Raw genomic sequence first — 25,432 nt, 5'->3', positions numbered from 1 at the left:
ACATTGCGATAAAGGCTTAGAAAGTCCATGGCTAAGCGGTGTGCTGAGAAGCTTGTGCAGTGTAAACAGAGAAAGCGCCTTCCTGGATCCTATATTAGCAGCATCAGTTCCAAAAAAATGAACTGCAGAATGCTTTGTACTACCTATATATTAACGAGAGGGATGTGGTGGAGTCTAGGAAATCAACTGTGCGTAACTATATGGCTATTTAACAGTACTGTTATCCGCTTCACATGTATTTGACTTTACCGATGAGCCGTTGGGAAATGAGCCTTCTGTTTCGACTAAGAGCTGGTACAATTCGATTTGCCCAAATTTTAATTTCAACTTGTGTTCTTGTGACGGGAGGAGTGAGCAAACCATCATGCACTTTATATTTTTCTGTAAACATTACATTAAATACTCCAAGCAGTTTTTGTATCCATATTTTAACAAGAGAAGACCAATTACTCCGGAGGCAGTGTACCAATCAATAATAGACGATGATGTTGAACTGATTTTCCTCACTGGCACTTTACTCAAAACTGCAATAAGGGCGCGTCGATCTATGATGGACCCCTGATCTTGTATGACAATCTGTGAATTGTTTTAACTGTATATATTAAAGTGGTTATTTTTGCACAAGGCACTTTGGCTATGTGTATATGGAATTTTAATCTTTTGTATTAATTATTGTGATGTGTTTTTGTGCTTTTATGGGTACTATTGTATCCGAAAAAAGTTGAACTGAACTAGTTTGCCCTAGTTTGCAGGAGGACTGTTAAGAGGGGATGTACTTAAGTATAGCATACCTGAACTTCAACAGGGGTGCAATACGTTTAAGGTGACAGTAAATTCGGTTCTACAATCCAAGAAGGTACCAGTGGCAAACTGCAGACAGGTCACAGTAAATAACGGTGCCCATAAATACATTGATAAAATCTTTATTGGAAAAAAAATTTGGAGAAAGCAGGCAGTTGTTTCAGACTGCATGTTAAGCACCACATGTGCTGCAAACATCAACATTAGTACAAGTGCAACTCAAAGCAAGGCACTGCAGTCAAGCAAGTGAAGGTGGGGCTGGGGCACCAAACAGGGAAGGAAGAGGAGCAGAGATCACTGGACAGCAGTGATGGGTACAGATTGCTGCTTCAAAGGACAGCTGACCCTGCTCTGATTCAATGAGAGAGCAGAGCAGGGTGGGAGCCTTGCCCTCTGCTGCCTTCATCCGGCAGGTCCTGGTTCTGAGAGCACGGTGTAAGGGTCAGGAATGTTTGGTTTATTTGAATAACTAGAAATAATGAAAAATATGAAACGGTTAACAGTCGAAACATTTCAGGCCACAAACAGGAGAACAGAAGTGTACTTCACACCAAAGGCACATCCAAGGCACCAGACTGAGTAGCTACTCTCCCAGACCAACCCCGCCCTCGTCTCTTCTCAAAGTGCCAAGAAGTCATCAGGATCCTTCAAAGGAGCTTCAGCAGAGGCAGGAGGGCAGAGAGTCCAGCCAGCATGGAGAGTTGGACAGCAGTGCCAGAGTTGCACAGGTCACCGACACAGCAAGAATGGGTGACTGTGTAATCTACGCCCAGAATAGTGTTGGTCTCGTTAGAAAGACACTTGGTGATATCCAGGCACCCCTTGGCCTTTATCTTGATTACACCTGAAGAAAAGGAAAAAAAAAGTTACAATAAGACTGGATGAGTTCAGATCAAAGTGAAATAGGGATGGGCAAGTTAAGCAAGCAGTTGGTGTGCCCCATTACATCACCCACTTTCTTTCCACCACTTTAAAGCTCATGGTGACCTCTTGTGGCACTTACCAGCACACCCTTCCTACCCACGCAATAGATTGGACCAAAGCCCCATCAGATGGTCATTCTGGGGGCTGTTTTTGCCTGCCAGCAGCTGGCATGGACAACAATTTGAAGGGCGACAGGAATTATGTGGCTGGGGTGGGCCTAATTATGCGGCAGTATTGAGTAAATTCTGCAGCAAGACAAATGTTGCAGTGCAACGCAGCAAATTGCGATAGTATTACTGGATTGTTATTTTTGTAATGGTTTACACTGTCTGGGCACAAGTAGCACCCCATTCGTACCAGTTACACACTCAAATATAGCAATAAGCAACAGAAAGTTGTCCAGGCAACCTTGGCCTAGGGCCTTCCACTGCGCGCCAATACATACTGCTGCATCTTTAATCCTTTGGCAATTCTAATATATGTTTGCTCTCCAGCAAATTATGTGGCAAATGCTTAATTTTGCGGAAAACTCCATGGCCACACCAACCTCAATTCCACTTGCTCTGGCTATCTAATCAAAAATATATGACCTATGCCCAAGTGGCGAGCAAGCAGTGACTGCCACTGTCATCTCACTGGACAACCCACCCATCCCCAATGATGGCTGCATCTTCCACTGCATTATGGGGGTGCCAACATCTCCCATGCATGGCGTTTACCATCATAATAGCATTTTATTAATGCACCCGTAAGTAGTAATGTCTTGTTCGCCCTCAAGTCACTTGAAAACTATACAGTTGGTAAACTGGCTGCAGCTGCAAAGAGACAAAAGCAGGTCCAAGGTTTGGGGTGAGGGGGCGCCAGTCAGTCAAAGTAATGGTTATATTGACACCACTGAGCTTGCCCTTAGGAATTAGAAGGTAACATTCCCAATATTTCTTAGTTTAGGTTTGTATCAAATGGTTAGAAATGGGATTTTTAGCAGGCTAGGGCATGTTCCAAAGTCAGACAGAAACCACCATTCTAGTCAGCATAATGATGTTTTACTCCTAAAATAACCCCTGCTCACCCCCTTGGTAGCTTGGCACGAGCAGTCAGGCTTATCTTAGAGGCAGTGTGTAAAGCATTTGCACATAACCAACAGTAATACAGTGTAAGCACTAAAAAAAAAAACAAAGGCCCCACATGTTTAGAAAAATAGAAATTTTGGCTATATACAAGACCAGAAACGATAAGAATCCACAATACAGTACTTAAAGATCTACAGTTATCAAAAGAAGCTTTAAAAATAGTTCCTTGATGTCAATAGCTCAGTCCGGGCTATCACAGCGTTGGGAGCAAACAAATCTAAACAGTTCAGGCTGGTCGAGACCAGCTACGGTGTCGGGAAGACCCGCAAACGGTACCTGTTAGAGATGCAATGCACCGAGGCCCTTGAAGTCACTCGCGGTGCAGGTCGAGCTCCTTTCTGTTGGAATCAGGAGTGCTGGCGCCAGCAGGAGTTGGATGCTGCGGTGTAAAGTGCAGCGTGTGGTGCACTCAGGTCGCACTGCAAGCAGGGGCTCTGTGGCAGCGTCAGATGGAGTCAGTGAGACCAGGGTCGCAGTGAAGGCGTTAGTCACAGTGCAAGCAGCGGCAAAGTGGTTGCTGAAGCGCTGTTGTCAGCTGACAAACGGGAGTCGATGGTGCCGGCCTCGGTAGGCCAAGGCTGGGGTGAGGGATGAGGGCAGTGTGTCGTGTAACTTCACAAGCAGTGGGCTCGAATCACGGTGCAAGCAGCGTCCTCTATTTTGGCGTGGAGCGTCGTTGAGGAGGCCAAGGCATAGTCATGAAGCGAGGCGCGGTGCCCATAAGTCGTGGTGTGAGCAACGGCTCGGTGGCGGCAGCAGCAGGCTTCGGTGAGACCAGTGGTCTTGCTCTGTGGTGCCCAGGCTGCGGCATGAAGCGAGGCGGTGCGGAGTGCAGTGTCCACAGGTCACGTTGCAAGCAGTGGCTTGGTGGAGTCAGCAGTGAGACATGGGTCGTGGTGCAACGTTTTGGCGGTGCCCTCTACGATGCAGTCAGGACACGGAGTCGGCGGCAGGTTATTTTTCCTCTGTGGCAACACAAAGCAATCACCAGTGATGCAGGCAGAAGAGCTTTAAGTCTTTGCGGTTCCTGAGACTTCATGAACAGGGGACAAGCTCTACCTCAAGCCCTTGGAGAGACTCACAAATTGGGTTGCAGAAAGTCCAGTCCAGGCCTTTCACTGCCCAAGACAGAAGCAGCCACTGCAAGTCAGCCCAGCAAAGCACTCAGCAAATCTACTGTTCCTCCTTACAGCTTCTCCGGCTCTTCTTGGCAGTCTTCTTGATCCAGATGAGTTCTAAAGTTCAGGGGTCAGCTCCGAGTATTTTTATCCAAAAATCCTTCAATCTTCTAGGCAGATTGTGTATGTGTCCAGCCAGAACCAGTTCTGCCTTCTTAGGTGTGATTTTCTGGCAAGGGGTGGAGACTACATTGTCAGAGGCAGACCAGGCCCTTTGAGGTACAAGGAAATCTCCTCCCCTTCCCCCATCGCAGCCCAGTTCGATTCAGCCCTTTCCTGACCCACCTAGACTATCTGGAGCCCCTCCTGCTTCCCCAGCCTTCTGTCATCCAAAACCCAGACAGGTAAACAACATTCCAACAGAGGCACACGGGATGACGGAGCAAGAAAATACCTACTTTCTAAAAGTAGTACTTTCAAACACAGAACTGTTGGACCCGGCCTCGTGGCGTGGTTCCCCCCCCCCCAGCAATCAGCTCCCCATTAGCCCCGCTCTGTACATAGGGACCCCTAGCTGCCCTACCCATGTCCGACCCAACGCCCATTGCCCGAATCGGCCTGTCCCCGGCCACCCTTCCAGCCCGCACGCCTCAAACACGCAAGGCCCCATAGGCCCACCGGCAGCCATTTTCCCTTCCCGAGATCCCTGATGGCGTGGGCCTCGCATGACCCCAGCCCCAGCGCAGCATAATCTCCAGATGCGCCAGCCCCCGTTGGTAGGGTGAGGGCTACCCTAGTGAGAGAAAGCAAAGAGTTTCGTTGGCACCTCCGGCCTCCCCTGTGAGACTGGTTTCGATCACACCTCTCGTTCCCCCCCTGAGAGCCAGTTTCGGTGTCACCTCTGGCCTCCCCAAGTGCTGGCTCCAGATCTGCTGGGCGTCTAAGGATTCCCGGACACATCTTCAAAAGGTTCAAAGAACCAACCGCTGGACCTCACCCACGGACCACCCCCACAGCCTCGGACCCCCGCCTGCAAGGGTCCGGACATCAAAGGGTCACTGAAGTATATCAAGGGTCACCCCGGAACTAGCGGGCAGTTGCATCTTGGACAAGGAAGCCCTGCAGATCAGATCGCGGCTGAACTGAACCTCGTAAATTCTCAGAGCCCTGCTGACTAAGGGTGGTTGTAGTTCGCGAAGTAGCGCTACGTGAAGTGCACTTCGCACTACGCGAACTTCACGTAGCACTACGCGAGCTGCGTAGTAGCATGTTATCATTGAAAACACATCTTGCACAGTGCGAGCTGTAGTTTTCTGCTGCTCGAGTAGATTACTCGAGCTGCAGCTTTCTCAACGCTAACTGGTAGTTTCTCATCGAGAGGTGTCGCGAGCATGCGCAACCACTCACAATGAGAAACCTTACCTCCCCGTGTTGAGAATCTCGCCGGGATGTTATCTTGCTTGCTCGTGGTCGTGAACATGTTCAGGACCGCGAACAAGCAAAAAAATGAGCGCTACGCGTGTTCGCACTGTGCTACGTGCAGCTCGCGTAGTGCGAAGTTGCGCAAACTCCGCGAGCGTAGTGTAGTGCTTCGCCCGGGCCTACTTCTGACCTAGTCGCGGCTCGAGCTTGAACCTTGAAGACATCTACGGAACTCTGAGCCCTGCTGACTTCGTCGCGGCTCGAGGAACATTCTAGTCCGGCTGGACTCTCGAAGCTACCATCCCTGAGAGACTATCCTCAAGTACGTAAGTTCACCAGTACATCTACCATCTTCCGTATCCCCCCCCCCGGCTCGAGGATTGAGAGCTGTGCGCAGGGTACGCTACATACTGGGATACGAACTAAGACTGTCCCGCTACCCCTTCCCTAAAGACTTGAGACCCTCTGCGATCCCGCGATCGTTGTATACAAGTGTGGTATTACTTTTTCTTCGTGATGATAAAGAAGTTCATAACTACACCATCAGTGTTGAGTCTGTTCATAAGTGTGGTGTGGTCCTCGTGTGTACGGTTCGCTACTCGAGGTCTTCCCCGGTGGAGACCTCTCATAAGGCTCGGCATTATTGGTGGGAGAGGTGGGTCACGGAGGAGCTGGGTAGACTTAACCCGACCTCTGGGATCGCCCCTTCTAACATAAAAATCACCTTCACTAAAAGATTCATCTTTAGATTCGGAGTGCAGGCATATTACATTTTTTTCCTACCTAGTTCCCAGGGCCAGTTAGGTTTATGAGACGTTAACAAACTTCCCATTTGGTCCTATGGGGAACAGGTAGCCTTGCAATAGTGAAAAACGAAATTGGCTGTAATTAATTATCGGGGCATGCCACATACACCAGGGCATGTCCTACCTTTCACATACACTGCACACTGCCCCCCTGCCCACAGGGGTACCTGGGGCCTACCATAGGGGTGCCTGACATGTACGGAAGGTTAGGGACTGGCAAGTGTGTGCACTGGCCAAGTCAACTGCGCGCAGACTCTGCAAAGGCACGTCTGAGTTACCTTTTTAAGGCTACTCATGTGGGTGGCAAAATCAGTCCTGCAGGCCCACTAGTAGTGTTTGAGTTACAGGCTCTGGCACACTGTGCACTTTACTAGGGACTAACAAGTACATCAAATATCCAGCCATGGAAACACCCATCCGTAACACAATTTACCACTGCTAATCAAGTGCATATGCTCAGTGTAAAGTGCCCAGAGTCCTAAAAGCAACACAAAAGGTCAGCGAAAAATAAGAGGAAGCAAAAGTTTGGGGAGAAACCAGCAAAAAGGGCCATTCCCAACAAATACTAAAAATGTTTTACCTTTTATACATGTGCCAGGAGCAGACTGGATTTTTCCGGTAGGAAAAATGAGGCTGCAAAGGATTTCTAATTTGTCCAGGACGGTTTCTCATGGAAAGATAGGTTTTGATAAAGATTTGAGACCTTGGAAAGGGAATCCTCATTTCTCAGCTGTATGAATGTGTCACTTATAAAGAATTACAGCGAGTAGGAGGTACAAGGATTATGTGAGCTGTAGGAGGTTAGGCGTGGGATATAGGGTCGGATGGGGATGAAAAAAAAAAAAAAAAAAAAAAAATCGGCCCAGGCACCCAAAAAAACAAGTGGCCCACAATTTCAGTTCTCCACCATTCATGCCGAAAAAGGTGATTTCTTCTTACCCGTGCCTATTCAGATGTTTTGTTTTTTATTGGAAAGTTAAAAATGTTGCTTTAGTTTCTCTAATTGTATCAGAAAGTATTTGTATTAGAACTCCTAACCTCATTCTAAGAAAACTGGCAGAAGGCACCGGAGGCTGGTCTACTTGGTCGTTGTGACCTGCTGTGGGGGACAAAAGCTTCCTCCTTGTGCCAACCACTTGTTAATTGCACTGGTCAAGACACCTCTCAAAGGCTCACTGACACCTTCTGGGCCCCGGGATGGAAGGAGGTGCACTACATGATGCACGCCAGATTGTCATTCTGCAAATAACAATTCATGGGCCTAATACTCTAAAATATCGGAGCGAGCTACAAGAGACTGCATTTACCAGAATGCCAGGGGCAAACCTTGCCTGAGAGGTCAGCGGTATGCTCCCACATCCTGGGGCCTAATATGTGGCTTGTTCAGACTACCCCTCAGCTGGAGCGCCATAGGGAAAAATCAGCCCAGGTGTATGGGTTTCTTGATCCAGAAAAAAAAAAAAAAAAAGAATAAAAAAATCAGCCCACAAGCTGGCCCGACACAGGCCCCTCTGGCACGTGCCGATTGCCCGCCCTGCCAATCTGACCCTGGTGATACTAGTCAGTTTGTTGAAATACAGGGAACGTCTGGAGAAAAGGGAAAACTGACTTCACTGGGGCAGCGTCCCCTTAAACTGCCGGAAAAAAGCGCACTTTCAGCGGCTTAAGCGCTCTTCCGATTCTGCAATATGTTCTGGAAGGAGTGTTTGGTCCTCCAAGTTTGAGAAGATAGGTTTCCGGTTCAACAGGACTAGCTGCTACCCAGTTTCTTTAAAAGTTTGTCAAACAAAGCTGAAGTCTTTGCTCATCAGTCACTCACTTCAATCTCTTCCTGTAGGGTCGGTCTCCAGACTAATCCTCCATTAGATACTTGTGAGCCCTGCACTCCATCACTTAGTGGTGTCTTTAGGAATAGAGGTAGAAGAAAGGATGGCAGAGACAAGAATAGAAGTGGAACAAGAGGAGTGGGATGGGTGATAATGAGGACCAGTTAGAAGGAGAGAAGCAACAAAGTAAACAATCATGTGCAATGCAATATGTCTCGCATTCACCCAAGTTTAAATGACAATGCCTTTTATTGGTTTTGGTTTTTAAAACATAAATAAAACATATTGTCTTTAACAATGCCAACAGCTCAAACTCTCGCAAATGCGAGACCTATTACATTGGGAATGCTTGTTAGATTGTTATCTGGTATCTGCAGCACACATTAGTCACCACAATAACAAGGTTACCAGCGCTTTAAGAACTGGTCTTCACATTTGGGTTGAGCCCTTTACCACATCCACCTGCAGTTTTGGTAATGGTACTCAGAGCAACGTCCTTGGTCAAACGGCTATATGAACCAAACCCCATCACCACATTTATACATTCAGCCCAGAGCCAGAAGGCGTGTAAAAATAGCCTTCTATGGAGGAGCTGGCGGGAAGGAGGCAGGGGCTTGGGCTGGGAAGTGCTACATTGTTCTGCGTGGCCGGTTCTCTTAACCTGTTTGGGCTCCGTCCTGATCTCTTCAATGCTTCCGGCTTTGATCAGGGTCCATTTGTCTTTGGTAATTAACAAACCAGCAGGGCGAGGACATATCCTGCTGGAAAGGCCAGTGGAATTCTGCAATTCTATGGCCTGAATTATGGATGTGCCTCACTTACCATACAATCCATCATCTGCGCAAATTTCAGATTCTTACAAAAAGAAAATAGTTTCCCGCGCATACGGATCACAAATTACTAAAAATGCTAAACATCGTGTCCTCTTCAGTTGCTGATTTAAGGTGTTAAAGTGATTGAGGTGAAGTCTTTGCCTATTCATTATTAAGTGTAAAAAAGCAAATAAGTGATGAAAAACGGAGACAAAATTCACTGCGTTACCGAGCATAACTATTTACTCTCCCTGCTGGTCCTTCCCTGTTGCAGAATTATTGCAAATATTACTGGTGTTTCTTAAAGGGACTTGTGCATTAGGTAAATCTTGAACGTTTCCTAAACCTACACATAACCCTCTGAACTAGGATATTACAAATGTTTTACAATACAGCACATGTAAGCACACATTTCTTGTTTTATACAAGTTGATAACAGGTTTCATCATCAACTAAGTGGTTCTAGTTTTAGCGACCTCATAAGGATAAAAGGCTGAATTTGCCCCTTCATGAAATAAACATGCAACCTTTGCAGCAAGCTCTGCTTTGATTCCAGCACAATTACATGGTGTGCTGTATTACAGTATACACAGCAGTGCTGTTTTGAGTAACCTGTCTTTTGTCCATTTGAATATTTTTATTTGGCATATTTAACCATAAAAATAGCACTTTACAATTAAAACATTTATCCCAAAGGTTTTACCCTAAAACAGTACACTACACAGTAAAAAAAACCTGGTAAAATAGACAATAAAGGACACATAAAAATCTTAGTTCTTCACCAAGGCAAGGAGTTGCTTATACATTAGCTATACATTTGTAAAATCTTGCGTAATCCCCAGATTGTAGGAAAGAATGAATTTACCACACATTCATTTCAACCTATGCCATTTCCTTCAGTGACTCCTGTATAGCAATTAAAAATCTTCCTATTGCACATGCCACATTTAAAAATCTCACATTTGTCAATAAGCCAAGTGCTTGCTCTCTACTGAAACTTTTATATGCCATAAAGATAGGTTTTTCCGTTCTTCTAAAAAAATACAAACAATCCAGCAAAATGTGTTCACTACTACATTTTACTTGTAGGCCGCAAGAGCACAGGCCTTGGTCGTTCGACATAAGTGATTTTATCTTCCCATTAATGTTACTTGGGTTCAGGCTTTGGGATAGGCATAGCTTCTATATAGGGTAAAATGTAGTCATTAACCCACCCCTTTATCAAAAATCGGGCTGAAGATTTGCTCTTCAAATAATCTAAATCTTCATGTGCCTTCGTGTTAATAATGGCCCGTAAATCCCGCTTAGGGATCTGCTGCGATGATTTCTAATGTTCTTGCTCTAAGGTAAGTTTAGCACAACTGGTCTAGTTAATTCCTTGCTTGAGCCGCCCATTTAAGATCGCTGGTCTCAATGTCTTTCTTACACAAATAGGCTATTTTGGGGGGGGGGGGGGGGGGGGGGGGGGGGGGGGGGGGGAGGGGCCTTCTCCATTCAATCTTTTCCAAAAATTAAATGTTGCTTGTATTCCCCGATAATTCCAGGCTGTGAGATGACATTCTACTCGCACAGCCTGCAGCATAGTTGATGATGGGAGGGAGAGAAGCTGCTTCACACATTTACCTTCCTCTTGGTTCCAATCTGATTTACCCCCCCTTGAATAAAACCTAGACGCCATATAAAAATTGAGGTTGGACCGATGCATTAAAAGCTGAAAGTATTGGTCGCAATGATGGGCCTCCATACTTCTGTTTGAATTGTTTAAGGCCCCAGACTCGGGAAAGCGACCTCGCGTTTTTAAGGTCTGTATGTGGTCTTTCCAGTTTTATCTACTATCAACCCACATGCCCAAATATTTATATTTCTCCACTATTCAGATTCTAACATCTCCAGTAGAAGGAATTCTCTTTCCAAGTACCATTATTTTGGTCTTTTCTAGATTAACCAAGAGGCTTTTATTATTACAATATTCTAAAAAGGTATCCAGTCTCTTTTGTAAGCCTGTCTGTCATGTCTGTTATTACTAAATCATCAGCGTATAGCAGACCAGAAATATGGGTTTCCCCCCCCCCATTTTTAGGGCTTAGTCCCCCTGCTGTGCTCAATGTAGTTGGCAGGTCAGATAAAAACAGAGAAGACCACAAAGGGGCTAAAACGCAGCCCTGCCTCAGGCCGCTCATTATCTGAATCTTCTTAGATAGTGTCCCAAGGTCATCCAGGATTACTCTAGCCCAAGTCTTAGAATGCATATCCTGGATGTGAGAACTGCCTTCTTGATTCTGAGCTTTGCCAACATACTCCACAATATATAACGATCTACCAAATCAAATGCGGCTCGGGAATCAGCAAAGCAAGCTGCCACGCACTTGTATTGCGTTTCTTGCGAATGCCCATAAACTAAGGCAGTGATCAACATGCTCTTCTTCAAACCCCCTTGTTCAATGGGTATCAGGGCATGCTGTCCTGCCCAGGTTCACTACCCCTAGTAATATTTTGGTGAAGACCCTCTCCCTCACATCCAGTAAGCTTATGAGGCGATAGTTCTGGGGCAACATAACATCCTTTTTACTGGGGCAACATAGCATCCTTTTTATAGATTGGTCTCATAATTGCCCCCTTCCAACTTTCAGGGAACGACCCCACTGCAAGAATTTGTTGGAAGGTTGTTTTTAAGAAGCTGGCCCACCAATCTATTATTTTTCAGGAAAATAGCAGGAAGGTAGTCTGGTCCTACAGCTTTAAAGATTACTTTTTTATATTTTGAAAAGAAAAATGCAGTTTTAATTGTTCTAGCTCCTCAGGCTTTACTTTCAGGGTATTATTCAAATCTTTACCCCTATATAAGTTGCTCAAATAAGTAACCCAATCTTCACCCACAAAACAATGCATTTCCCCTTGTATCTTGCCCTCTTTTACCAATTGCCAGAAAGACCTTATATTATTTGCGTTTATCACTTCTAACATTGTTTGCAAATTTTTGGATTTATATTAGTTTCTTTTCTCTCCTTTTATTTTTATATTCCAATCTTGCCACTTGAAGGCTCTTCATTGTCTCCTTAACAGATTTCTTCCTTAATCGTCTTTCCCATTTCTGTACCCTAAGTTTTAAGTTTCTACACTCATTAAACCAGCTCTTTAAGCTTCCGTTATGGGCAGGCCCTTTTTTAACTTTTGTTTTTAGGCAATTTACCACTTGCTCGATAGTCCTCTCGTACCATGTTAATTTTTCCTTTTTAGGGCTCGCCTATTATATCCCACAGGGATTAATAGGCGAGACAATAGGGGCTAAACTAAGAGTTAAACTAAGCTCTCAAAAAAGCAGATTTCCAGAAGTGCATGTGCTCGAGCTTGCCTGAGCCTTCTGCCTGCCTCCTGCCTTTGAAGTGAAGCTTCACTTCAAAGGGATCCGCTCCCCCGCCCCCTGCTGTACACTTTTCACGGTCGCCAGGCCGTGTCTCGTTATCCCTTGCCCGGTATTGCCTTAGCTCATCCATTGAGAGCTACTAGCATATTTAAAAACTGTACCCCGCCATGCATTAACGCGCTGTTCATGCTTGCCTTATATTTTTAAAGTAAGAGTTTGCTGTAGCCTTGCATCACCTGTTAATAAATCACTTCCTTGTTGAAACTATTGACTCACCCATCTGCTGTTCCAGAGTACCACTCACAGTTCCTCCCAGTAAGTACATTATTCGAACTGTCCATCGCCAGCTGCGTGACAATACCCATTCAAACTCCCCCCTTGAAGTCTCCCGACTCACTTTTACCAACCCCTTCCATTTCGCTCTCCATCTTTGTAGTTATTCCGTCGCAGTACCCATGGATGTCAGTGAATGAGGTTAATTTTCTCATCACTCCACCGGAGCCTGGCACATTTTAATCCTGACAGACCACAGTATCTCCTGAATAAGGTAATTTCTAAACCCTCTCCATCCTTTTGGTTCACAAAATGTCCATCCGCTTTTTTGCATCAGTCATTTCTGCCTTTTTAAAGCCTCCCGTTTTTGTCATAACTAATGTTTAAGTCCGTTGTGTTTCTCACCCATGCAGCCTCTTCACCGCACTATTCACTGACGCGGGAACATTAGGCAGGTCCACCTCTCCCACAAACAGACACTGCGATTACTTTGAATCCAGCGCTCTAACACATTTCTCTAACCTAGGTAATTAAAGCGCTTATACAATCAATTAGGTCCGTCCTTGCTCTCCGATTCCATATATTAATTCCACCTCTTGCCTTTCTGGAGCAAGATCCTGGTCGACATCTGACGGGAGACCCTCCATACCCATTCTTTCTCTCGGTTGATGCCATCTCCACTCCAGTGGGACTGCGCACAGATAGCTACAGTGAATCCACAATACCCTCTAGCATCCGTTTCACTAGCAGATCGGGCATGACTGGTCCTTTGGCATATTTCAAACCTACATTACCTAGCCAACCACCGCATCCTGCAACTTTTAAGCCCATTGAATTTGAGAAATGTTATCCATACTGCTCCATAGTTCAGTGCAGCTTGAATGCTTGGTTCTCTATAAAATGTGACCAAGCTAACTGCATATATTAAACATTATGCTTACTAGTTTAGACTGGCATCCAATGATCTTGTTTTGTGCCTTTCTGCCCTCTTAGACTCGTTTTCCCCATGTTTTTCTGCCCTTATGCCCTCAGCACCACCACCCAGCATCACCACCCAGCGCAACCACAGCATCACTGGTTCCAATATTTTCTCTCAATGTTTCTAGCTTTATTACAAATGTCACAACAAAATGTTATTTCACTTCTGTTCTTGGATTTGTCACAATAAAATACACTGAACATAATCACCACAAAAGTTATTTACAAAAGTTTAAGCTATTGCCATTGTAAATAACAATCACTTTTATTTAAGTATTATTTAAAAAAATTAAGCCATTGTTATTTGTAATATCAATACATCCAAGTCACGTAAATACAAAACATGTTGCATTGCAAATGCTATAGGTGTCACATTTGCGAAAGTTATAACTATTGGCATTGCAAATGACAAAGCTATCAATTTAGCTATTTTCAAAACCAACACATAAATAAAATAATTGTCATTTACAAGAGTAATAGCTCAAACTTTCCTAATGCGAGACCTATTGCATTGCAAATGCTTGTTGTGGTGTGTTACCGACAGTAGTATAATCAATAAACAGATTATTAACCAATTGTAGGCTTTACTCAGTTATACGGGTGGTTATGCGTCTAGGGTATTCAATCTGCAATGGGATCACTCTTTCTGGCTCCCGTTTCATCTTAATTAGCAATTCTATAGGCCAATGATCACTGCCCTCACTCTGCAATACCTCAAATTGTTCCACATCCTTAAAGTGCTATGCATCAATGAAATCATAATCAATTGGACAGTTCTGATTCCCTGCACGGAATGTCTTCTTTGCCAGGCAATCCAAATTGGTCGGTCCGTTAGCACAGAATAGTCCTATTGATCCAAGGAATTGTACCAAATATTTCTCGTACAGCACTAGCTACGCCACTAAAGTTAGCATAAGGAATATTTCATTGACCTGCACAAATCTTATACCCTCCTTTTCCATGTCTCTCTCTGCCTTTACCACCGACTGTTTCACAAATTCAGAAAAGAAAAAAACACCTTAGTTACTTAATTTCCTTCTAAACTCGTTACAAAGCCTTTTTGTGTCTTAAATCTTCAGATGTAACCTCCCCCAGCGTAGGGCATTTAACCAGGATTTGCAATAGATTTGCACGATTTAGGGAGCACGTGCTCCGGGAGACCAGATTGCAGGCACATGTGCGCCAGTGCTTAATTTGAGCCTGAGCTTTCCGGTGCTGAGCACCAGCACTTAATTTGTTTCCTGTGCTCGGCACTGGCACATAATTGTTGTTGGACCTGGGCCTCTTGGCAGGGTCATCCCTAAACTTTGCCTTCCTCCAATACTCTGACCTATTTTGTTTGGTTTAATGACTCTGGGCACTTTACCACTGCTGACCAGTGCTAAAGTGCATATGCTCTCCCTACTGTAAATTGTACATGTGATTGGTATCCCTGATTGGTTCATTGGATTTACTGTTAGTCCCTAGTAAAGTGCACTAGGAGTGCCGGGGCTTGTAGATGCAGATACTGCTGGTGGGCCTGCAGCGCTGGTTGCGCCACCCACCGAAGCAGCCGTAAAGATGTGTCTGGGAACTGCGACCGCAGAACCCGCGTGCGGTCTCGTACTGTCACGCTAGCTGGGCAAGTGCACCCACTTGCCAGCCCAAACCTTCCCTGGACTACATATTAGTCACCCCTATGGTAGGCCTACGGGCAGGGTGCGTTGTAGGTGTAAGGTAGGACAAGCCCTGATGTGTGTGGCATGTCCTAGTAGTGACTTACAACCAAAATCGTATTTCACTATTGAAGGCTACCTGCTCCCGTTAGGCCAGACTGAGCTGCTGGAATTATTACACCCTATAATCCCAGCAGGCTCAGGGAGCACGGTAGAGAGTCGTGTTAAGTATGCCTCAACTCAGAATAATAAAATATTTCTTTTAGTAAAGTTTATTTTAATATCCTGTGTTTGCAAATGCTACTTTTAGAAAGTTAGCCTTTGCTTGCTTAACCATTTCAGCCCGCCTCTGCTGGTATGTGTATCTGACTGTCTGGGATGTGTGAGTGACAGGGCTGGTGGATGACAGGTGGTGAATGCGCAGATTACACCTTAGTGTGAGGTAGGAGTGGCTCTTGACTCTGAATCTTGCTGTGCTCTGCCACCACAATGCTGGCTCCACTCTCCTGGGGAGCGACTGATGACTCAGCCAACACCTGGCCCAGGAAGGGCAAAGCCCCCATCAACAAGGTACTCTGGCTGCCCCTGTCCACACAATGGTGGCTCCACCTCCTGTGGGGCGTCTGATGCGCCTGCCCCTCACACTGAAAGCAGAAGCCGGAGTACACCCACCAGAGTACTCAAGGACTGAAAGTGGCTATGCAAAGGCCCCCCTGGCCTGCAAGAACAAAAGAAATACCGTATAAAAGAAGGAGCCCTGCTCCTTGAAAGTTAGATCCAGTTTGGGCTACAGAAGGAACTCTGCCCGACGAGAAGGACCGTGAAGGACAAGGAAGGGTACGGTCTCTTGCCTGTGTCCGGTGCCTTGCTGCCGAAGGAGAGGAAAAAGGAAAGACTACGAGAAGACCTTTGCTTGACAAGACTTTGTGCCAAACTCTGCTGAAACGATCTCCAAGGGCTTGCTCTGAACTTGCCCCCTGACCAGCGCCCCAAGACCAGTGGGCGCTACACCCTGAAGAAAGCAACTGTGTGTGCTGCGTATCGCTGCAGTACCGACGGAGGAATCTCCTCCAAGGCAACGACATCCACCTGACCACCGTGACCGGGGCCCAAAGCAACCGCGAAAGCAAAGTGAGGTCCAGCCGCCGCTAGCCCGAACACCGTGACCGCAACTGCACCGGGAGCCCGAGAGCAAAGCGAAGGAGGACCCGTCCGGTCCGAGCTCTCGAGTTGACTGCGCCACGAGCAGCCAATCCACTTGCAAAGACGGACAGTCGCCCTGTGAGAGTCCTCTGGGTCAGTAACTTGCCCGACAGCTCAGCTGTGAGCGCACAGCTGCACCGGCACTTGGCTGGGTACGTCCTGCACTTGAGGACCGTACTGCCACTTGCCATCACCACACAGCCGCCGCCTACAGGGTCGGAGCGAACGACGAGGAAAGGACCCTGCCACCACAGAGCACCGCTGCCCCGGATGACCCGTGACCTGCTCGGCTGAGAGCCGCAACGAACAGCGACCCCGGGAAGGCAACGCGACGTGGGACAGCTCCCCTGGAAGCCGCCCGCTCCACAAGAACTTTGTTGAACCGGCCGGAAGGCCCTAAAGAACACTTATTGCTAGAAAGAACTGTGGCAACCTAAACCAAGTAACTTGGAACCGCTATTTTGAAGTCTGATAACTGTATTCACTTGCCTGCTTGAACTTTATATAAAGAGATATATTTTCAAAGAATACAGTTTGGTCTCATTGTGTGGTGGGTTGGTTGTGACGGTGTAATATTGCAAGTGTTTAACCCTATGTGCCCCAAAGATTAGCCTACGACTGCTTAAGCCACACTACCTAGAGGGTAAGCAGAGGTTGTCTGGAAGGTAACCCTCAGCCCTGACGAGGAAGAGAGAGTCCCTGCTTGTCGCTAGTGTCGCCACTGCGCCAACTAGAGCCTCCCCCTTCCTACATTGGACGCAGCGGTGAGGATTTTTCGAATCTACATTTGCAATATTTATACCTAAGCTTCTGACCATCGCACAGTGATTACAGTCCAGTTACTTAGCCACAGGTTTTATTGTAATTTTGCCAAGAGAAGATCTCCATGTGTTTTTGAAGTCATGCCTGCGTCAGTGAAAATGGAAAAGGCACCATCCATTTCTTTTATTGACTGTGATTGGGAGAAACTAGAAAACTATACCGGGAAACAGCTCAAGAGCTTCTGCAAAAATTTGAACATTTCCATGACCGGACTCTCCAGAAGGGAGCAGTTCCAAAAGGCGCTGAGGGCCTGGGTCAAGGCAAGGAATGCCCCTGGAAAGGATTTTGAATTTGAGGATGCAGAACAGCAGCTGGAGGGACCCCTGACTCCAGAGTGGAGGGGTGCAACCTCCCCATTGGGTAGCAGTGTTCCTGGCCGAGGTCTGTCACCAGAGGAGCTGGCGGACAGACAGGCCACCCGAGAACATGAAATGAAGTTGGCGGAGCTGAATTGCCAACTGGAGCTAGAATCTAGGAAGTTAGCCCTGGAAGAAATGAAAATGGAGCTTGCGCATGACTTAAGAATAAGGAAACTTGACTTGGAGCTCGAGGGGCTTGAGGCCAGGAGGGCTTCAGCCCAGCAACAAGAAATATGTGTAGCTCAGAGATTGAGCTTTGCTGAGTTGGAGGTGGAGTCCAGCTCAGATGGTGGCAGCAGCATTAAGGTATCTAGTGCTGACAGCATAGTGCGCGCACCTAGAGATAAGGCACCTGACTTGGAAGGGGTTAACTTACATCAGGAGGTTCAAGGGCATGAGGTAGCTCCAGTAGTGCGCAGCGTCCCTGAAGGGAATAGGGTAGCTGGCGTAGGAGTTCATGGTCCTAGTGGTGGGAGGGATTCCCCCATGGTTGAGGTCCTGGTGAGTGTAAGGACCGCCCAGAAGAGTGTGGGTTGTGTGACAGACAGTCTGCTACTGTCTGGCCAGTCTCAGAAGGATGGTGTGGAGCATGTGTGTGAGGCGCTGGATGGTGAGGTGAAGGATGGTTTGATTAACCCTGCTAGGGGGCTGTGTAATCCAATTGTGGGAGAGCATACTTTAAGTCCCAGTTTTCCAGAGCTATGCCAACACCTGTTTGAGAGTGAGTTCTCTGACCCCAGGGAGCTCACATTGAAGGCAGACCTTGTGGTGGATTCCAGAGGGTCTGGAGAGGCATTGGGGTGTGATCCTGTGGGGAGTGGCTCAGGTATCTTCCAGCCCAGAGTGGTGGAAGTGGCGCAGAGTAGCCCAGCTAGGTCCTGTAGTAGTGAGAGGGGTGTAGGGCCTCACGTCCTGTCCTTGAGGGGAAGGAGTGAGAATGGGTTTTGTCCCGGTAGTGCCCAACCTCAGTCTCAGAGCCTGGATGGTTCTTTAAGGGAACACCAGGTGGGGAGCGTAGGCTGTCCGAATGAGTCACCCGCTGAGGGGGATTCCCCAGTGTCTAGAAAACGTGGAGACTCTGTAAACAGAGCTCCAGTAGTTCTGGTGTCTGGCAGCACCACTCCAGTTGGGAGGGTGCAGAAGTCCAGAAGGAGGGGCGAGAGGGGGGGGAAGGAGTCCCCAGTGGGTCAGGGGCCAGCCAGCAGGGCTGCGTCCCCAGTGAATGACCATGGGGACACCACTTCTGTCCTGGGGGATCTTCCCGCCCTGTCAGATGGACAGGGGTTGGGAGATCTGCGCCAGGCAGACTGTCGCACGGCACATGAGCCATGTGCCACCCTCAGGGGGGGCATGCGTACTCCCCGGGAAGTCCTGGTGCGCCAGGCAAGTGTTCAACTGCAGGGTTGGGTCCCTGAGTTGGAGAGCCAGGTTCAGGTGTTGTCTGACCTGCAGGCCAGGACCACTGTAATCAGTGTCCTGGCCCATTTCCCTTCTAGGGGTACCACTCCAGTTGGGAGTGGGCCGTACTCTGGAAGGGGGTGCAGAGGGAGGAAGTCCTCGCCTCTGACCCCGGTTCAACTAGAGGGTCTAGACCCTAGGTTTAAGGGCCAGGTGCAGGGTGTCCCCCCCTGACCTGGTGCCCCAGTTGGAGGATAGCACATTCACTTGCCTGCTTGAACTTTATATAAAGAGATATATTTTCAAAGAATACAGTTTGGTCTCATTGTGTGGTGGGTTGGTTGTGACGGTGTAATATTGCAAGTGTTTAACCCTATGTGCCCCAAAGATTAGCCTACGACTGCTTAAGCCACACTACCTAGAGGGTAAGCAGAGGTTGTCTGGAAGGTAACCCTCAGCCCTGACGAGGAAGAGAGAGTCCCTGCTTGTCACTAGTGTCGCCACTGCGCCAACTAGAGCCTCCCCCTTCCTACAATTGTCAACACAACACTTAGGGCAGTCTGCCACAAGGTAGCTCTGCTCATGTAATTTAGAGATGAGCAGTATAATAGTTGGTTAAGAAAACAATATAAATTAAAAGATACAAACACCTACCTCCCTAGCCATTCCTTTAGCTTTGGAGACCTGGAACAATCTGAACTGTCGCATTTACATGCGGGAGAGATGGTTCGTAGTTTGGCTGTGATGACAGAGGCGATGGGTGGTGCAAGCTGCAGTGTCCTCCTGGTCACAGCCCTGGCACTTATTTTACAAATTAAGCACTGGTGTGCGCTATAAACCAACAGGGGATTTCTACGTATACGGTGACTTTCAGCTGTTAGAAACCTAGACTCCTACCCACTGATCGAATATAAAAAAATAAAATAATAAAGGAAACCAAAATCAATTCCAGCCACCAGGGGCGCTAGGCTTCCGTCACCTACCTTTAGAGGCTGTGCGGGTGTCGCAAGTCTGGAGGAGGCCGCAGGTGGTAGTGGTGATAAGCAGACACGGATAGTCGCACTGCTTGCACTCCAGCCCCTCACCTGGAGGAGGAAAGGGAAGATTAGAAGCCACAAAGCACTGGACAACATTGCAGGCGGACAAGACAAGTTTAAGACTTTGAAAAGAAATCTGCTTTATGGAAACTTGACCAAGTCACTCTCTCCCCATACACACCAGCGAGTAAACTAAACAGCCTGCAAAAGGATTGTGGGATCAAATGCAGTGTGGCATAACGGCCTGGAGCTGCCGCCTTGGGAACTGCTCTAAATTAGAGACTTGGCGTCAGCGCAACATACGATTCTGGGCAAAATCACTTACCCCCACATGCATCAATGTAAGGTTTTGCGATTCCTTATTTGCAAAAATTAGGGAATCGCAAATAAGGAATCGCAAAACGGGATGCAACAATTAATTTGCATAATTTTTGTGATTCGATAAAAATCACAATTTTTACCGAATCGCAAATATTATACGAATTCTAAATTGCGATTTCGCAATTCCCATCGATTCCTATGGGCCAAAAGGCCCATAGGAATCAATGGGAAGGCATTTACATTTTGCGAATTTCTATTAGCGATTCGCTAAATGTTAATGCATTCCATGGGTGCAGGGGGGGTCCAAATGACCCCCCTGCACCCCTGAAATGGAATTTTAAGTGCATGTTACACACACACACACACACGTCCTAAGGACATGTGTAACATTAAAGTGTTTAAAATGCAATTTTGTGCATTTTAAAACTTTCACAAATTACCACGAGGTTCACCCTCGTGGTAATTTGCACCCCCTAATTGCAAATTCGCAATTTCAAATGTAATCATGCATTGCTTTTAAGGAATCGCAAATTAGCGATTCCTTAAAAGCAATCGCATTTTTGGAATTCGCAAAAATTAGCGATTTTTCCAAAAATGTTTTATGCATACTAAAAAGATATTTAGGAATCGCAAACGGCCGATTTTACCGAATCGCACCGTTTGCGACTCCTAAACACCTTGATGCATGTGGCCGTTAATCTCGAAGAACAGTCCACCCTCATGGGCAAGGGAGGAAGGGGTCACCTGACACAGGACACGGAGAGCGGAATTACGTCTCTAATGGATAGAAATGAACAATTCACTTTGTTCAAGAACCAAATGCATAGCCAAATTACAAACATACAAAAATACAGTACAAAATTTTTTTTTATTTGGAAAAAATGTTGATAAATGTTTGAGTTTGAAATAGTAAGCCATGGAGCAAAAAGGAGGCAATATGTACAAAAAAATATACATCAAACATACAAGACAAATATGCCTGAAATCATAAGAATAATTAGGTTAACAGGTTAAGTCTCCCTACCCACACAATAGTGCTCTTAACAGTAAAAGAAACACAAAAAAAGTCAGACAAACACACACACTCCCGCCAATCATACACTCCATATTCTCACAAATGTCAGATAAAACAGATCATATAAAAGACCAAAAAAATATATAAGACAGACACAAACACAAATAGGGCAATAGTGCACCTAAATGATGCTGTCAGGAGTTTGTTACCCAATGGTTTCTGTCTTGCACGGTACAGACGCACGTTTCGGTGCTGGCCGTCACCTTCATCAGGGCACTGGTAACTTGAAGGTCGGTGGGTACCGATACAGACTGGGAGCCAAATCACTTGATCTCCAAATGCATTAAAAAATAAAGTATGTGTCCTTGTGTAATGTAACTGGTGCTTATGTAAAGTGATCTGATACTACCAGGTGTGTGTACACACTTTGCAGTACAGTTTGTGGCATGCAGTGCAAAGTCCATTGCACAGGATGGTACATCTGTAACAAGCATCTGAGAGGAGCCCTGTACCCCTCCCCCCACCCATACTCCCTTCCCCAGGGATCTGCCACGAAAAATGTGCTCCACAGAAGCGGTGTGCCCTTCTGGCAGCAGACTCCGGCCTATGACAGTCTGATGGTCCGCACCACCCCCCAATATGTCTGCAAGACGTGGTACTCCGGGTGTGCATAGATACACCCTTGTGCCCACAGCCTCTGGGGCACTTATGACTATCAGCCCTACCAACTGCAGTGAGCAGCATTCTGGGTCATAGGCTCCATGCAGAATGTTTAGCTGCATGGGGCGGAACCCTGTCTTAAGCGACACCTCTTTCGGACCTCATTCCACTACCCGTCCAAGAGTTTGCCAATGTCCCGTTCCCATAGGCACCCCCCCCCCCCCATGCCATCAAGCCAATCCACACATTGGAAGAAGCTATCCGGGATGATGTGTACTAGTATAGGTATCTAAGTCAATGGAGGGAAGAAGAGCGAGATATTTTACCGAGGCCCTACATCCTAGCTCTTCATTTGTTGACAAAGTTCCTCCTCTGCCAAGTGGACACAAAGTTTGAATCAGATGGCTAAGGTACATGTCGCAGGAGGAGCTGAATCTCAGATCTTGGTACCCTCACTCAACCTGTTAGGGTATCATGCTTCATCATTAAGACACCGTGGCAGCGCCGCAATACCCGACGGGCCTATGGGCTTCTTGGTCAGATCTTTTGATATGGAGATGTAGCGTAGATGAACGCAAGTGACAGAATTAAAGGAGTTTGGTGAGTGATTGGTGCCAAAAATAGGCTCTAGTAACCTAAAAACACTTATAGGGAATCGTACCAGGACTAAGTAAAAACAGGGGTGCCATCCTATGGTCTTCAGGTACCAGGATAGCTACTAGTCAGAAGTGGTCACTAGTTTGGTGTGGTCTACATGCTTGGTGCCTTGAGAGCCCCATGGTAGGGTGGCACTTCCATCAGGACCAAGAAAGAATCAGTTAATGCCCCCATCTGGGGCTAAGGGTCTCCTCTCTAATAAAGGTGACCTCTTTGTGTTTACCGGTGTCCCCGGTATGGCTGCCGGTCAACAATTCCACCTGAACGGAGAAAACAAAGGTGGAAAGGTACAAGCGACATCATTTTTTTAGATAAAGGTCAAGGGGTACCATACAGGTGCAATAGTTAATTTACAAGTTCTGTAAAGAGTGACGTCTGCCTGCTTGGTTATTCACATGTGATGGAAATTTGGAATGTTTCTACTCAAAATTCATGCCAAGAAGCAAGCCCACGTCATGGCGCACTGACCGTTTTTAATTTATTGATTTGAGACGGCGGATACTCTATTTTAAATAGGTTTACATAAAAAGTTGTGGCTGTAAAGGCAGATGAAAAAATATATAAAAATACAACCACGCTTGAAACCATTAGGGCGTAGGGCAGTACCAGACGCGTGGCCTCGGGCTGCAGGCACCCAGCCCTCCCCCAGAGTGACCAGATTGAAAAGCAAAACAAGCTTTTACAATACAATGGTCTCGGCATTATTAAAAGGTAGAGCCATTGGCATTGCTCATGACTTTTAAATCATAAATAAATGGCATTGTCATTTACATTGCCAATAGCTTAATCGTTAAATAAATGGCATTGTCATTTACATTGCAAACAGCTTAATTGCTCGCAAATGCATGACCTATTGCATTTACACCCACAGAGAGCCATACACACAAATACAGAGCCACAGACACACAAAGTGAAGGACGTCCAAGCACCTTAAATTGCGCACACATGACAGAATCATATACAAGAAAATCACACATTACATAAGACCGAGGACTACAAGGGGTAGGATTTATAGGTCATCCATACTGGTAGGCAGTATCGTTTAGGGGGCTTGGCCTGGAGAAGCACAAACTAAGAATTTGAAACCTAACAATGTTTTTTTTTTTTATAATCAGAAAGGATTTCTACCCAAATTAACCCTTTGTAAAATATCAGAATAATGAAAGTCTGGGGGGGGGGGGGGGCGAATCATATACGCTTTAATCCAAACTTGAAGACTGCATTTCAGTTCTTAGATAACAGTTAAAAGAACATTGTTTGTCAATAGAAGTTTAATTTAACTGCAAGTAACAAAAAAAGTAGTCTGACAAACGCAGGAACCCACTGACCTATGGGTATATTTATTTTTTGCAGCAGGCACATTAACCCTCCGCACTGCCTTATTAAGAATCAAAACTTCCACCAGACAAAACTACGACCTCTCTCCAGGAAGAAAATTAGTCACCGGAACTTGACATTTTTATAACTGGTTAAAAATTGCCGGAGCGGCCAGGAACGCGGAAGCGGGGACTTTAAATAACAATGTAAACTAGCAAAAAGGCACCCGCACACGAAGTCTGCTCCCGGTGCGGTGGCACCGGTCGCACGGCACTGATGTCAAGTTTTACAGCTTGATGGATTCAAACCAACAGGACAGCGCAGAAGTCCGCTTTATAACACGGGAGGGGAGTGGACGCTTCTGAAGAACAGCGTCAATGGCTGGGATTCAATCAAAACATTTAAAAGTCCCCCCCCCCCCCTGCCTAGGAGTAGAGACCCCTGGCAGCAAAGGGCACCTCATTGCTTTAAGTCGGATATGCAACTAAACGCAGTTAATGCGACCCCCCGGTGGTCAGCAGGAGCCACTATGCCTTATCTGGGGGTAAGGCAGGCGGTTCCAAGTTGTGCGGAATTCTGGTTTAAGTTCGCATCAAACGACATATACCTACTTTGTGGTCGAGTGCGCGTCTTTCTTTACGCATACACCGCCTACAACAAGGGCTAACTCTACAGAGGCGCTTTATTAACTCTCGTCCTTACCCAGGGCCAGGCTGCAGAGCAGGAGGAACGCGGCGCTGATGAAGGCCTTCATGCTTCCAGGGGCTGGAACGAGAACCAAATACAAGCGAAGCTCAGAAAACTGGCGGGTAACAACAAAACAGGGTGGGGCAGAACCTGCTTATAAACCGACCCTCAGGTGGGTCCGTCCTCTATGCCTTTGACCCCTCCCCACTTAATGCCTGTGATTGATTCCGTGACGGTGTGTGACGTTTACCAATTCACGGCTCCCTATCTATGCTCTACGTTTGTTCCTCAGCTAATTTCATGCCGCAGTTTCACTAATTGGTGGGCTGCGCTCGTTTGTCGGTTTCTTTTTCGTTATCGGTTGATGTCCACGTTTCTGCATATTAAACCGTTATTAATGTAATTCTGTTCTTGTTTTACTCTCTCGTACACGCTTTGTTCACTCGCTCTGATCTGCAACTCTCTTGATGGTTTTATATTTGTATTAAACGTTGAGTTATTTTTGAATGTTTACCATGTATTTGTTATCACCGCTTCCCTTCTGTATTGAAGGGAAGTATTTCATTTTTTTTTTATCGCGCTACAGTCAGGGGTATGATACAGCCGTGGGACGAGGCTTCAGCCTAAAACACCTGCGGGTGGGGCATTGGGTGGGTTTGCAATGGGACTATTAAACGAGGGGGTGGGGGCGGATTTTCCTCTTATTTCCCCACTAACAGGAGTTCCCGTCTCCTCTTTCCAATGTGGGAGTTTCAGAAACATCAAGTTGTCTAGGTCCAAGCGTGAGAATCTACTTTAGTTTTGATGTTAGCAGCTGTGCATTCTGGGACTTGTAGTGCTGTTTAAC

General features: G+C 46.5%; 1 protein-coding gene across 1 annotated transcript; it reads right to left on the bottom strand.

Moving 5' to 3' along the window:
* Positions 1 to 907: 907 nt before the first annotated feature.
* LOC147662942 (sperm acrosome membrane-associated protein 4-like) lies at positions 908 to 24,753 on the bottom strand. Its single transcript, XM_086950779.1, has 3 exons — positions 24,601 to 24,753; positions 19,875 to 19,976; positions 908 to 1,645 (listed from the first exon to the last, which is right to left on the bottom strand). The coding sequence occupies exons 1-3, from the start codon at positions 24,650 to 24,652 to the stop codon at positions 1,449 to 1,451; spliced, it is 351 nt and encodes a 116-aa protein (XP_086806905.1). The 5' UTR covers positions 24,653 to 24,753; the 3' UTR covers positions 908 to 1,448.
* Between the last annotated feature and the right edge of the window lie 679 nt (positions 24,754 to 25,432).

This window comes from Lissotriton vulgaris, unplaced genomic scaffold, assembly GCF_964263255.1.
Source record: "Lissotriton vulgaris unplaced genomic scaffold, aLisVul1.2 SCAFFOLD_1989, whole genome shotgun sequence".
NCBI lineage: Eukaryota > Metazoa > Chordata > Amphibia > Caudata > Salamandridae > Lissotriton > Lissotriton vulgaris.
The sequence above is the reverse complement of the archived record's forward strand: the minus strand, read 5'-3'. Positions and strand labels throughout refer to the sequence as shown.

Excerpts from the sequence above, each read along its gene's own strand:
- LOC147662942 (XM_086950779.1), bottom strand. The coding sequence starts at position 24,652 with ATGAAGGCCTTCATCAGCGCCGCGTTCCTCCTGCTCTGCAGCCTGGCC. Across the intron at positions 19,977-24,600 it reads GCTCTGCAGCCTGGCCCTGG|GTGAGGGGCTGGAGTGCAAG; the intron begins GTAAGGACGAGA and ends TTCCTCCTCCAG. Across the intron at positions 1,646-19,874 it reads CACCCGCACAGCCTCTAAAG|GTGTAATCAAGATAAAGGCC; the intron begins GTAGGTGACGGA and ends CCTTTTCTTCAG.